The sequence below is a fragment of the Struthio camelus genome, chromosome 35 (assembly GCF_040807025.1).
Source record: "Struthio camelus isolate bStrCam1 chromosome 35, bStrCam1.hap1, whole genome shotgun sequence".
Lineage (NCBI taxonomy): Eukaryota > Metazoa > Chordata > Aves > Struthioniformes > Struthionidae > Struthio > Struthio camelus.
The window spans coordinates 441,956-454,939 of record NC_090976.1 but is presented as its reverse complement, the minus strand read 5'-3'; the positions used below and the strand labels follow the sequence as shown (position 1 = coordinate 454,939).

The window sequence follows — 12,984 nt, the reverse complement described above, 5'->3', positions numbered from 1 at the left end:
CGCACACATGCACAGGCAGACACGCGCGCACAAGCACAAGCACACACGCATGCACACACACACGCACAGGCAGACACACGCGCACACACACACACAGGCAGACACACGCGCGCACACACGTACGCACAGGCAGAGGCACAGGCAGACACGCACACGCGTGCGCACACACGCACACACAAGCAGACATGCACACGCGCACACACAGACGCACAGGCAGACACATGCGCGTGCACACGCACGCACAGGCAGACACACACGCACAGGCAGACACACACGCGCGCACACATGCACACACAGGCAGACACACACACACACAAGCACAGGCAGACACACGCGCGCACACACACAGACACACAGGCAGACACACGCGCGCACACACACACGCACAGGCAGGCACACACACATGCACACACACACACACACAGGCAGACACACACACACACACACACACAGACGCACAGGCAGACACGCACACGCACACACACGCACAGGCAGACACACACACACACACGCACACAGACGCACAGGCAGACACACACGCGCGCGCACACACGCGCGCACAGGCAGACCCACGCGCACACGCACCGCGCGCCGGAGCGGCCCAACCTGTTTTTATGTAAATGGCCCCAGCGCCTCCCTCGGCCGCCCCGGCGCTGCCCGAGCTCCCGGCTCCCGCGGCGCCCGCGTCCCCCCCGCCGCCGCGTCCCCCCCGCCGCCGCGTCCCCCCGCCATGGCCCACCGCGCGCCGGGGCCCCCCGCGGCCCCCGCCGGCCCCCGCCTCTCCCCGAGCGCCGACGTCCTCGAGGGCCGCTTCAAGCAGCTGCAAGGTGAGAGCGGGGCCCCCCCCCCCGGACGGGGACGGGGACGGGTCCCCCCCCGGGTGACCACGGCCACGGGGACGGACCCCCCCCGGATGGGTCCCCCCCCCCCGGTGGCCATGGCCACGGGGACAGGGACAGACCCCCCCCGGACGGGGACGGACCCCCCCCCCGGGTGACCACGGCCACGGGGACGGACCCCCCCGGATGGGTCTCCCCCCCCAGTGGCCATGGCCACGGGGATGGACCCCCCCAGATGGGGACGGACCCCCCCCGGGTGACCATGGCCACAGGGACGGGGACAGGGACAGACCCCCCCCCCCCGGACGGGGATGGACCCCCCCTGGGTGACCATGGCCACGGGGACGGACCCCCCCCAGACGGGGACGGACCCCCCCGGGTGGCCATGGCCACAGGGACGGGGACCGGGACAGACCCCCCCCCCAGACGGGGACGGACCCCCCCGGGTGACCATGGCCATGGGGACGGACCCCCCCGGCTGGGAGCTAGCGAGGCGACGGGGACCCCCAGCCACCCCCCAGGTCCCTCCAGGTCCCCCCCCCGTCCCTGTAGGTCCCCTCACGGTCCCCCCCCGGCTCCCCCCCAGTCCCTACAGGGGGACATGATTCCCCCTGCCCCCCCCGGTCCCTGGGGGTCCCCCCCGGCTCCCCCCAGGCCCTATAGGTCCCTCCTGGTTCCCGTGGGTCTCCCTGGCCCCCCCCCCAGCTCTCCACCCCCGAAACCGCCTCCCCCCCGCCACCCCCGGACCCCGAAACCGGCACACCCAAACCCCGCCCGGCCCCGCGGCACCCCCGCCCGGACGCCTGGGCCCCCCTCCCCCCGGACGCCGGGGTCCCTCCCTGCCCCAGCTCGTGACACCCCCGCCCGGACGCCTGGGCCCCCCCTCCCCCCGGACGCCGGGGTCCCTCCCTGCCCCGGCCCGTGACACCCCCGCCCGGACGCCTGGGCCCCCCCCGGACGCCGGGGTCCCTCCCTGCCCTGGCCCCGCGGCACCCCCACCCGGACGCCTGGGCCCCCCCTCCCCCCGGACGCCAGGGTCCCTCCTTGCCCCGGCCCGTGACACCCCCGCCTGGACGCTTGGGCCCCCCCCGGACGCCAGGGTCCCTCCCTGCCCCCCCTCCCCCCGGACGCCGGGGTCCCTCCCTGCCCCGGCCCGTGACACCCCCGCCCGGACGCCTGGGCCCCCCGCCCCAGAGAGGTGAGAGCTACAGGGTCAAGAGGGAGCCCGGACGCCTGGGCCCTCCCCGGCACGGGGCCGGAGGGCACCCGCGGTCCGGGACGACGGTGGCGGGTAAACAGGCGGCGGTGCCAGCGCCGACGGTTGGCGGGGGGGGGGGGGGTCACCGCCTGCCGCCCCCGGGGCCCGGACGCCTGGGCCCCGCCGCCGGGGAGCAGCGAGAGGAGCCGCGGGGCCGCATGCCCAGCGGCGGGGTGCGGCCGCGGCCCCGAGGGGGGCACCGGGGACCCAGGCGTCCGGGGCCCCGGCGTCCGGCTCGTGTGTCCCCCCCCCCCCCCCCCCCCCGGCGCCGTCCCCAGGGCCGCGGCGTCGGCTGGACTCTGCTCCGGCCGCGCCGAGCAAACAGGGGCTGAGGGAGGAGCGGGGCCCCGGCGTCCCCGGCCCGGCGCCTGCGCACGCGGGGGCACCGCGTCCCTGCTCCGTCACACGCGTGTGCACCGTGTCCCGGCGCGTGCCAGCCCCGGCCGTGCACGTGCAGCCAGTGCGTGGCACACGCGTGTGCAGCACCGTGCCCTGGCGCGTGCCAGCCCCGTCCGTGCGCGCACGTGCAGCCGGTGCGTGGCACACGCGTGTGCACCGTGTCCTGGCATGTGTGCCAGCCCCATCCGTGCGCGCACGTGCAGCCGGTGCGTGGCACACGCGTGTGCAGCACTGTGCCCTGGCACGCGCGCCCCCCGCACGGCACACGCGCGCTGGCCCTGCCCACGCTGGTGCGTCGGTGCCCACGCGTGCCGCCCCCGTGCGCACACGCGTGTGCAGCGCCCGGCCGGGCGGCGAGCGCCTTCCCGCCGGGGCCTGGCGCCGCCAAAGCCTCTTAGCCGCTAATCCGGGGCCGGCGCCGGGCGCGGGCTGGCGCGGGCTGGGGGCCGCCCGGACACCTGGGCCCCAGGCGGGGACGGAGCCCCCGGGCTCGGGGCGGGGGGGTGCGGGGGGACGGGCCGCCCGGGTGGGACGAGGGTCTGTGCGGCCGACGGGCGCTGCCGCGGTCTCTGGAGGTCCCCGGGGGTCTCCTGGAGTCTCCAGGGCTCTTGAGGTGTCCTGGAGGGTCTCCAGGGGGCTCTGGGGGTCTCCAGGGGTCCTGAGTGTCTCTAGGGGTCCCTGGGGGAGGTCTCAGGGATCTCCTGGGGTACCCAGGGGTCTCTGATGGTCCCTGGGGGTCTCAGAGGTCCCAGGTGTCTCCAGGAGTCTCTGGGGGTTCCTAGGGGTCTCTGATGGTCCCTGGGGGTCCCTGGAGGTTCCCAGGGGTCTCTAGAGGTCCCAGGTGTCTCCAGGGGTTCCTGGGGGGTTCCCAGGGGTCTCCGACAGTCGCTAGGGGTCTCAGAGGTCCCAAGGGTTCCTGGGTGTCTCTGAGGGTCTCCAGGGGTCTCTGGAGGTCCCAGGTGTCCCTGAGGGTCTCAGGGGTCTCCAGAAGTTCCCAGGGGTCTTGGAGTTCCTGGGGTTCCCAGGGGTCTCCAGGGGTTCCCGGGTGTCTCTAAGGGTCTCCAGGAGTCTCTGGAGGTCCCAGGTGTCCCTGAGGGTCTCAGGGGTCTCCAGGGGATCCCAGAGGTCTCTAGGGGTTCCCGGGAGTCTTGGGGGTCTCCAGGGGATCCCAGAGGTCTCCAGGGGTTCCCGGGGGTCTTGGGGGTCTCCAGGGGTCTCCAGGGGTCCCCGCTCACCGCCCGCCGCGTCCCGCAGATGAGCGCGAGGCCGTGCAGAAGAAGACCTTCACCAAGTGGGTGAACTCGCACCTGGCCCGGGGGACCTGCCGCATCGCCGACCTCTACAACGACCTGCGCGACGGCCGCATGCTGCTGCGGCTCCTCGAGGTGCTCTCGGGGGAGCAGCTGGTGAGTGCCGGGGGGTCCCGGCGCCCGGGGGGGACCTCCCCCCTCAACCCCCGCCCCGGGGGCCCCGGCGTCCGGGCGGCCCCCTGACCCTGCCCTCGCCCAGCCCAAGCCCACCAAGGGCCGGATGCGGATCCACTGCCTGGAGAACGTGGACAAGGCGCTGCAGTTCCTCAAGGAGCAGCGGGTGCACCTGGAGAACATGGGCTCCCACGACATCGTGGACGGCAACCACCGCCTCACCCTCGGCCTCATCTGGACCATCATCCTCCGCTTCCAGGTACCGCCCCGCGGGGGTCCCGCACCCGCCGTGGGGCTCCTTGCACCTGCCATAGGGTCCTTGTGCCCGTCGTGGGGTCCCTGCGCCCACCATGGGGTCCGTGCACCCACCGTGGGGTCCCTGCACCCACCGTGGGGTCCCTGCGCCCGCCATGGGGTCCCTGCACCCACCATGGGGTCCATGCATCCTCTGTGGGGTCCTTGTTCCTGCTTTGGGGTCCCTGCACCTGCCGTGGGGTCCCTGCACCCACCGTGGGGTCCCTGCATCCTCTGTGGGGTCCCTGCACCCACCATGGGGGTTCATGCACTCACCTTGGGGTCCCTGCATCCTCTGTGGGGTCCCTGTGCCCACCATGGGGTCCATGCATCCTCTGTGGGGTCCGTGCACCCACCGTGGGATCCATGCATCCTCTGTGGGGTCCATGCACCCACCATGGGGTCCATGCATCCTCTGTGGGGTCCTTGTTCCTGCTTTGGGGTCCCTGCACCTGCCGTGGGGTCCCTGCACCCACCGTGGGGTCCCTGCATCCTCTGTGGGGTCCCTGCACCCACCATGGGGGTTCATGCACTCACCTTGGGGTCCCTGCATCCTCTGTGGGGTCCCTGTGCCCACCATGGGGTCCATGCATCCTCTGTGGGGTCCGTGCACCCACCGTGGGATCCATGCATCCTCTGTGGGGTCCATGCACCCGCTGTGGGGTCTCTGCACCCACTGTGGGGTCCATGCATCCTCTATGGGGTCCCTGCACCCACCATGGGGTCCATGCACTCACCTTGGGGTCCCTGCATCCTCTGTGGGATCCCTGCACCCACCATGGGGTCCATGCATCCTCTGTGGGGTCCCTGCGCCCACTGTGGGGTCCGTGCACCCACCGTGGGATCCATGCATCCTGTGTGAGGTCCTTGTGCCTGCTTTGGGGTCTCTGCACCCGCTGTGGGGTCCGTGCACCCACCGTCGGATCCATGCATCCTCTGTGGGGTCCTTGTGCCTGCTTTGGGGTCCCTGCACCTGCCGTGGGGTCCCTGCGCCCACCGTGGGGTCCCTGCATCCTCTGTGGGGGTCCGTGCACCCACCATGGGGTCCCTGCGCCCGCCGTGGGGGTCCCAGCAAACCCCGTGGGTCGTGAACCCCCGTGGAGCACCCTGCACCGGCCCCGGGGTGGCCCCGGCTCCGCTCACCCCGCGGCGCCGACCAGATCCAAGACATCAGCGTGGAGACGGAGGACAACAAGGAGAAGAAGTCGGCCAAGGACGCGCTGCTGCTGTGGTGCCAGATGAAGACGGCGGGGTAAGCGCCGGGGCGGGCGCCGGGGTCGGGGCGGGCGCCGGGGGTCCCGGCCAGCCCTCACCCCGCTGCCTCGCAGCTACCAGAACGTCAACGTGCACAACTTCACCACGAGCTGGCGGGACGGGCTGGCCTTCAACGCCATCATCCACAAGCACAGGTGGGCGCGGGGCGCCGTCCCCGCTCGGCACGCCGTCCCCGCGCGGCACGCCGTCCCCGCGCGGCGCGCGGGGCTGAGCCCTCTCCCCCGCCCCCAGGCCGGACCTCATCGACATCGACACGTTGCGCCGCTGCAACGCCCACTACAACCTGCAAAACGCCTTCAACGTGGCGGAGCGCGAGCTCGGCCTCACGAAGCTGCTGGACCCCGAAGGTGCGGGGGGCGGCGGCGACGGCGGGGGGTCGTGGTGGGGGGGGCCACCAAGCCCGGCTCACCCCGGCCTCCCCGCTCTCTGCCCAGACGTCAACGTGGACCAGCCCGATGAGAAGTCCATCATCACCTACGTGGCCACCTTCTACCACTACTTCTCCAAGATGAAGGCGCTGGCGGTGGAGGGGAAGCGCATCGGGAAGGTGACGGCGGAGGGGGGCCGGAGGGGCGGGCTGAGGGCCAGGTGGCTGGACGGAGGCACCGAGGCGGACAGCTGGAAGGGCAGATGGCCAACGCGGGGGGAGACGGCGGGACGGCGGGCACCCCGGGGTGACGCCGCCCGCCCCCAGGTGCTGGACCACGCCATCGAGGCGGAGCAGCTGGTGGAGAAGTACGAGACGCTGGCGTCCGACCTGCTGCAGTGGATCGAGCAGACCATCCTGACGCTCAACGACCGGCAGCTGGCCAACTCGCTGGGCGGCGTGCAGAACCAGCTGCAGGCCTTCAACACCTACCGCACCGTGGAGAAGCCCCCCAAGTGAGTCCCCGCGCCGGGCGCCAGGAACCGCGCACCGCGTGCCGTGCACCACGTGCTGGGCACTGTTCGCTGTGCGCCGCACGTCGTGAACCGCGTGCCGTGCACCGCGTGCCATGAACCGCGTGCTGTGCGCCGCCTGTCGTGCACCACGCACCAGGCGCCGTTCGCTGTGTGCTGTATGTCATGAACTGTGTGCCGTGCACCGCGTGCCATGAACCGTTGGCCGTGCACCGCCTGTCGTGCACCGCGTGCCATGCACCACGCACCAGGCGCCGTTCGCTGTGTGCTGCACATCCTGAACCGCGTGCCGTGCACCGCGTGCCATGAACCGCGTGCCGTGCACCGCCTGTCATGAACCACGTGCCGTGCACTGCCTGTCGTGAACCACGTGCCGTGCACCACGCACCAGGTGCTGTTCACTGTGTGCTGCACATCCTGAACCGCGTGCCGTGCACCGCGTGCCATGAACCGCGTGCCGTGCACCGCCTGTCGTGAACCGCGTGCCGTACACCGCGCGTCGAGAACCGCGCGCGCCCCCTGCTCCCCGTGCACCGCGCAGGGCAGGATGGGGGCCCCCGGCGGGGCTCAGCGCCGCCTCTCTGCCCCGCCAGGTTCACGGAGAAGGGCAACCTGGAGGTGCTGCTCTTCACCGTCCAGAGCCGCATGCGGGCCAACAACCAGAAGGCCTACGTGCCGCGCGACGGGAAGCTCATCTCCGACATCAACAAGGTGCGGAGGCGGGGGGCCGGGGCGGGGGGCCGGGGCCGCCCCGGGGGGCTCACGGCGGCGCCCTCCCCGCAGGCCTGGGAGCGGCTGGAGAAGGCCGAGCACGAGCGGGAGCTGGCGCTGCGCGACGAGCTCATCCGGCAGGAGAAGCTGGAGCAGCTGGCGGCTCGCTTCGACCGCAAGGCGGCCATGCGGGAGACCTGGCTCAGCGAGAACCAGCGCCTCGTGTCCCAGGTGCGGCCCCGCCGGCGGGGGGCCCAGGCGTCCGGGGGAGCCCGCTCTGCCCACCCGCGTCCCAGGGGACCCAGGCATCCGGGGGCTCCCGCTCTGCCCACCCTCACCCTGAGGGACCCAGGTGTCTGGGGGCTCCTGCTCCACCCACCCTCACCCCGAGGGACCCAGGCATCCGGGGGCTCCCGCTCTGCCCACCCACGTCCCAGGGGACCCAGGCGTCCGGGGGCTCCTGCTCCACCCACCCTCACCCCGAGGGACCCAGGTGTCCGGGGGCTCCTGCTCCACCCACCCCAGGTTCAAGGGACCCAGGTGTCCGGGGGCTCCTGCTCCACCTACCCCAGGTTCAAGGGACCCAGGTGTCCGGGGGCTCCTGCTCCACCCACCCCAGGTTCAAGGGACCCAGGTGTCCGGGGGCTCCTGCTCCACCTACCCCCAACCCAAGGGACCCAGGCGTCCGGGCTCTGCCCCCCCCACCCCACCCCGTCACCCCTCTTCGCCCCCCCGCACCCCCAGGACAACTTCGGCCTGGACATGTCGGCGGTGGAGGCGGCGGTGCGGAAGCACGAGGCCATCGAGACGGACATCGTGGCCTACAGCGAGCGGGTGCAGGCGGTGAGCGCGGTGGCGGCCGAGCTGGAGGCCGAGCGCTACCACGACATCCGCCGCGTCCTGGCCCGCCGCAACAACGTGGCGCGGCTCTGGGACTTCCTGCGGCAGCTGGTGGCCGCCCGCCGCGAGCGCCTCCTGCTCCACCTCGAGCTGCAGAAGATGCTGCAGGACCTGACGCACCTCATGGACTGGATGGAGGAGATGAAGGTACCGCCGGGGCGGCCGCGCGGGGCCCGGAGACGCCGACCCGGCCCGACCCGACCCTCACCGCCGCTCCCCTCCGCTCCAGGGCCGGCTGCAGTCGCAGGATTTCGGGAAACACCTGCACGGGGTGGACGACCTGCTGCAGATCCACGCGCTGGTGGAGGCCGACATCGCGGCGCAGGCCGAGCGGGTGCGGGCGGTGAGCGCCGCGGCGCAGCGCTTCGCCGGGCCCTGCGACGGTGAGTGCGGCCGGCGGGGACGGTCGCGGCCCCGGCCGTGGCCCGGTCCCCGGCGCGCCCTCACGGCCCCCGTGCGCCCCCGCAGGCTACCGGCCCTGCGAGCCGCAGCTGGTGCGGGAGCGGGTGGACACGCTGGAGCTGCGCTACCGGGAGCTGGCGGAGCTGGCGGGGCGACGGCGGGCCAAGCTGGAGGAATCGCGGCGCCTCTGGAAGTTCTTCTGGGACATGGGCGAGGAGGAGGCCTGGATGCGGGAGCAGGAGCAGATCCTGTCGTCCGAGGACGTGGGCAGAGACCTGACGAGCTCGCTGCGCCTCCTCAGCAAACACAACGCCTTCCGGGACGAGATGAGCGGGCGAGCGGGGCCGTTGCAGCAGGCGGTGGCCCAGGGCCACGCGCTGGTGCGCGAGGGCCACTTCGGGGCCCGCCAGGTGGGCGAGCGCATCCGCGAGATCGAGGGGCGCTGGCGGCACTTGGAGGCGCTGGCGGCCGAGCGGCAGCGGCGCCTGCGCGAGGCCGCCAGCCTCTGCCAGTTCCAGGCGGACGCGGACGACGTGGAGGCCTGGCTGGAGGACGCCCTGCGCCTCGTCTCCAGCCCGGAGCTGGGCCACGACGAATACTCCACGCAGAGCCTGGCCAAGAAGCACAAGGAGGTAGAGGAGGAAGTGCAGAACCACCGGCCGGCCATCGCCGCCTTGCACGAGCAGGCGCGAGCCCTGCCGCCCGCTTTCGCCGGCGCCCCCGGCGTAGCCGGCCGCCTGCCCGCCGTGGAGCGGCGCTACCGGGAGCTGGCGGCGCTGGCCGAGCGCCGGCGGCAGCACCTGCAGGACGCCCTCAGCCTCTACACCATGCTGAGCGAGGCCGACGCCTGCGGGCTCTGGGTGGGCGAGAAGGAGCAGTGGTTGCACGCCATGCTCATCCCCGACAAGCTGGAGGACCTGGAGGTGGTGCAGCAGCGGTGAGCGCCGTCTCTCGCGCCCGGACTCGCGCTCCCGGCCCTCCGCGGGCGGCTGGCTGCCGCCCGCCCCGGCCCCGCTCAGCCGCCCGCCCCGACTCGCCGCCCCGCAGCTTCGAGACGCTGGAGCCGGAGATGAACAACCTGGCGTCCCGCGTCGCCGCCGTCAACCGCGTCGCCGCCCAGCTCCTGGACACCGACCAGCGCAACAGGGACAGCATCCAGGCCACGCGGGAGCAGCTCAACGCCAGGTGGGCGGCAGGGTGCTCCGGGCGGCGGGATGCTCCAGGCAGCGGGATCCCACGGGCAGGGCGATGCTCTGGGCAGCAGGACACTCCAGGCAGTGGGATGCTCCGGGCAGCGGGACGCTCCGGGCAGCGGGATGCCGTGGGCAGCAGGATCCCACGGGCAGCGGGGCGCTCCGGGCAGCGGGATGCTGCGGGCAGCGGGATCCCATGGGCAGCGGGGCGCTCCGGGCAGCGGGATGTCGTGGGCAGTGGGATGCTTTGAGCAGTGGGATCTGCAGGCAGTGGGACACTCCAGGCAGTGGGATCTGCAGGCAGTGGGATGCTCCGGGCAGTGGGATGCAGCAGGCAGCAGGACGCTCCGGGCAGTGGGATGCAGCAGGCAGCAGGACGCTCCGGGCAGTGGGATGCTCCGGGCAGCAGGATGCTCTGGGCAGCGGGATGCTCCGGGCAGTGGGATGCAGCAGGCAGCAGGATGCTCCGGGCACCAGGACGCTCCGGGCAGCAGGATGCTCCGGGCAGTGGGATGCAGCAGGATGCTCCGGGCACCAGGACGCTCCGGGCAGCAGGATGCTCCAGGCAGGGCGATGCCACGGGCAGTGGGGCGCTCCGGGCAGGGATGTTCCAGGCTCCGGGCAGGGCCGCCGCGGCGTCGGGGGGCAGGAGCAGCCCGCCTGACCCCGCTGCCGTGCAGGTGGGAGCGTTTCCGGGCGCTGGCCGACGAGAAGAAGGACGCGCTGACGTCGGCCCTCAACATCCAGAACTATTACCTGGAGTGCAACGAGACCACGTCCTGGATGCGGGAGAAGACCAAGGTGATCGAGTCGACGCAGGGGCTGGGGAACGACCTGGCTGGCGTGATGGCCCTGCAGCGCAAGCTCTCGGGCATGGAGCGCGACCTGGAAGCCATCCAGGGCAAGGTGCGGGACCTGCGGGCCGAAGCGGAGAAGCTGGCGGCCGAGCACCCGGAGCAGGCGCCCCCCATCCTGGACCGGCTCTCGGCCATCGAGGCCGTGTGGGCCGAGCTGTGCCAGAGCCTGCGGCAGCGCGAGGAGTCGCTGGGGGAAGCCAGCAAGCTGCAGGGTTTCCTGCGGGACCTGGCCAGCTTCCAGGCCTGGCTATCCCGCACCCAGACGGCCGTGGCCTCCGAGGACGTGCCGGCCACCCTGGCCGAGGCCGAGCGGCTGCTGAGCCAGCACGAGAGCATCCGCAAGGAGATCGCGCACTACGGCGACGACTACCAGAGCACGCGGGCCGTGGGGCGGGAGGTGACGCAGGGCCAGACGGACGCCCAGCACGTCTTCCTGCACCAGCGCCTCGAGGCCCTCGACACCGGCTGGAAGGAGCTGGGGCAGATGTGGGAGAACCGGCACCACCTCCTCTCCCAAGCTTACGCCTTCCAGCTCTTCCTCCGCGACACCAAGCAGGTCGAGGGCGTCCTCAGCACCCAGGTGAGGAGCCGGGCCGGACGGAGGGCGCGCCGGCGTCCGGCGAGGCCGCGCTGACGCCCCCGCCTCGCCCCCTGCCCAGGAATACGCCCTGTCGCACACGGAGATGCCCAGCACGCTGCAGGGAGCCGAGGCGTCCATCAAGAAGCACGAGGACTTCATGGCCACCATGGACGCCAACGGGGAGCGCGTGCAGGGGCTGGTGGCCGCGGGGCGCAAGCTGGTGGCGGAGGGCAGCGTCCACGCCGACAAGGTGCAGGAGACCGTGGACTCGGTGGAGAGCAGGTGAGGCCCCGCCGCGCGGCGCGGCCCCGGACGCCCGGGTTCCCCCGCCCGGCCTCACCCTCGCGCCCCCGTCGCAGGCACAAGAGGAACCGGGAGGTGGCCCAGGAGCTCCTGGGACGTCTGCGGGACAACTGGGAGCTGCAGCGGTTCCTGCAGGACGGCCAGGAGGTGAGCGCGCGCCCCCGGACGGGACGGGACGGGACGGGGCCGAGCCTCACGGCCATCCGCTCTGCTCGTCTCCCGGCAGCTCACGCTCTGGATCAACGAGAAGATGCTGACGGCCCAGGACATGTCCTACGACGAGGCCCGCAACCTGCACACCAAGTGGCAGAAGCACCAGGCGTTCATGGCCGAGCTGGCGTCCAACAAGGACTGGCTGGACAAGATCGACAAGGTGAGGCCGGGCGCGAGGCCGGGGTGTCCGGCCGCCGCCACCGCCGCCCCGCTGACGCCCGTGTCCCCGCCAGGAGGGCCGCCAGCTGGTGACGGAGAAGCCGGAGCTGGGGGCGGTGGTCACGGAGAAGCTGGAGGCGCTGCACCGGCTCTGGGACGAGCTGGAGTCGACCACCAAGACCAAAGCCCAGTGCCTGTTCGACGCCAACCGCGCCGAGCTCTTCGCGCAGTCCTGCTCGGCGCTGGAGGCCTGGCTGGCCGGCGTGCAAGCCCAGCTGCAGTCCGACGACTACGGCAAGGACCTCACCAGCGTCAACATCCTGCTCAAGAAGCAGCAGGTGAGCGCGGGGCCGGGGGGCGCGGGGCCGGGGAGGCGCGCGGAGACGCTCCCGGGCTCACCCGCTGCCTCGCCTTCCCGGCGGCAGATGCTGGAGAACCAGATGGACGTGCGCGAGAAGGAGGTGGAGGCGATCCGGGCGCAGGCGCTGGCCCTCAGCCAGGAGGACGCCAACACGGCCGAGGCGGAGGCGCAGTTCCGGGCCGTGGAGGAGAAATTTCGGGGGCTCCGGGGGCCGCTCCGCGAGCGCTGCCACAAACTCCTGGCCTCCAAGGAGGAGCATCAGTTCAACCGCGACCTGGAGGACGAGATCGTGAGTCGGAGCCTCGGACCCCGAACCTGGGAGAGAGCCCAGGCGTCCGGGGGCCTCCTGGGACCCAGGCGTCCGGGCGTCCCTGACCGCCCCCCGCCTTGTGCCTCCAGCTGTGGGTGAAGGAGCGCAGACCCCTGGCTGTGTCCACGGACCACGGCAAGGACCTGCCCTCCGTGCAGCTCCTGATAAAGAAGAACCAGGTGGGTCGCGGCGGCCGGGCGGCCGGAGCGGGGGGTCCCGACGGAGCCGGCCGACCCCGGGACGCCCACGGTCGCCCTCTGCCCCCCGCCCAGACGCTGCAGAAGGAGCTGCAGGGCCACGAGCCGCGGGTGGAGGAGCTGCTGGGGCGGCGCGCGGGGCTGGCGCGTCCCGCCGAGCGGGTGACGGAGCTGCGGGAGGCCTGGCAGGAGCTGCGGCTCCAGGCGGAGCTGCGGCACCGGCGCCTCGAGCAGGCCCACGCCGCCCAGCAGTTCTACTTCGACGCCGCCGAGGCCGAGGCCTGGATGGGCGAGCAGGAGCTGCACATGATGTCCCAGGAGAAGGCCAAGGTGAGGCCGGGGAGCGGGGCCGGGACGCGCCCCCCGCGCCGGCCCCGCGCCCCCCCTGAGCCGCGGCGTCGCTCCCCTC

At 72.9% G+C, this 12,984-nt stretch overlaps 1 protein-coding gene across 1 annotated transcript in view; it reads left to right on the top strand.

The window, feature by feature from the left end:
* The window catches only part of SPTBN2 (spectrin beta, non-erythrocytic 2), a 28,196-nt gene that overhangs the window by 4,584 nt on the left and 10,628 nt on the right, over positions 1-12,984 (top strand). Inside the window, exons 3-23 of the mRNA XM_068923687.1 lie at positions 3,751-3,902; positions 4,006-4,179; positions 5,375-5,466; positions 5,543-5,623; positions 5,721-5,836; positions 5,924-6,036; positions 6,184-6,371; positions 6,983-7,100; positions 7,173-7,331; positions 7,845-8,147; positions 8,230-8,383; positions 8,469-9,339; positions 9,450-9,587; positions 10,276-11,032; positions 11,112-11,314; positions 11,392-11,482; positions 11,562-11,708; positions 11,782-12,045; positions 12,133-12,357; positions 12,468-12,557; positions 12,651-12,905. Of these exons, the coding sequence (XP_068779788.1) occupies positions 3,751-3,902; positions 4,006-4,179; positions 5,375-5,466; positions 5,543-5,623; positions 5,721-5,836; positions 5,924-6,036; positions 6,184-6,371; positions 6,983-7,100; positions 7,173-7,331; positions 7,845-8,147; positions 8,230-8,383; positions 8,469-9,339; positions 9,450-9,587; positions 10,276-11,032; positions 11,112-11,314; positions 11,392-11,482; positions 11,562-11,708; positions 11,782-12,045; positions 12,133-12,357; positions 12,468-12,557; positions 12,651-12,905 (4,691 nt within the window). The remainder of the gene's footprint in view (positions 1-3,750; positions 3,903-4,005; positions 4,180-5,374; positions 5,467-5,542; positions 5,624-5,720; positions 5,837-5,923; positions 6,037-6,183; positions 6,372-6,982; positions 7,101-7,172; positions 7,332-7,844; positions 8,148-8,229; positions 8,384-8,468; positions 9,340-9,449; positions 9,588-10,275; positions 11,033-11,111; positions 11,315-11,391; positions 11,483-11,561; positions 11,709-11,781; positions 12,046-12,132; positions 12,358-12,467; positions 12,558-12,650; positions 12,906-12,984) is intronic.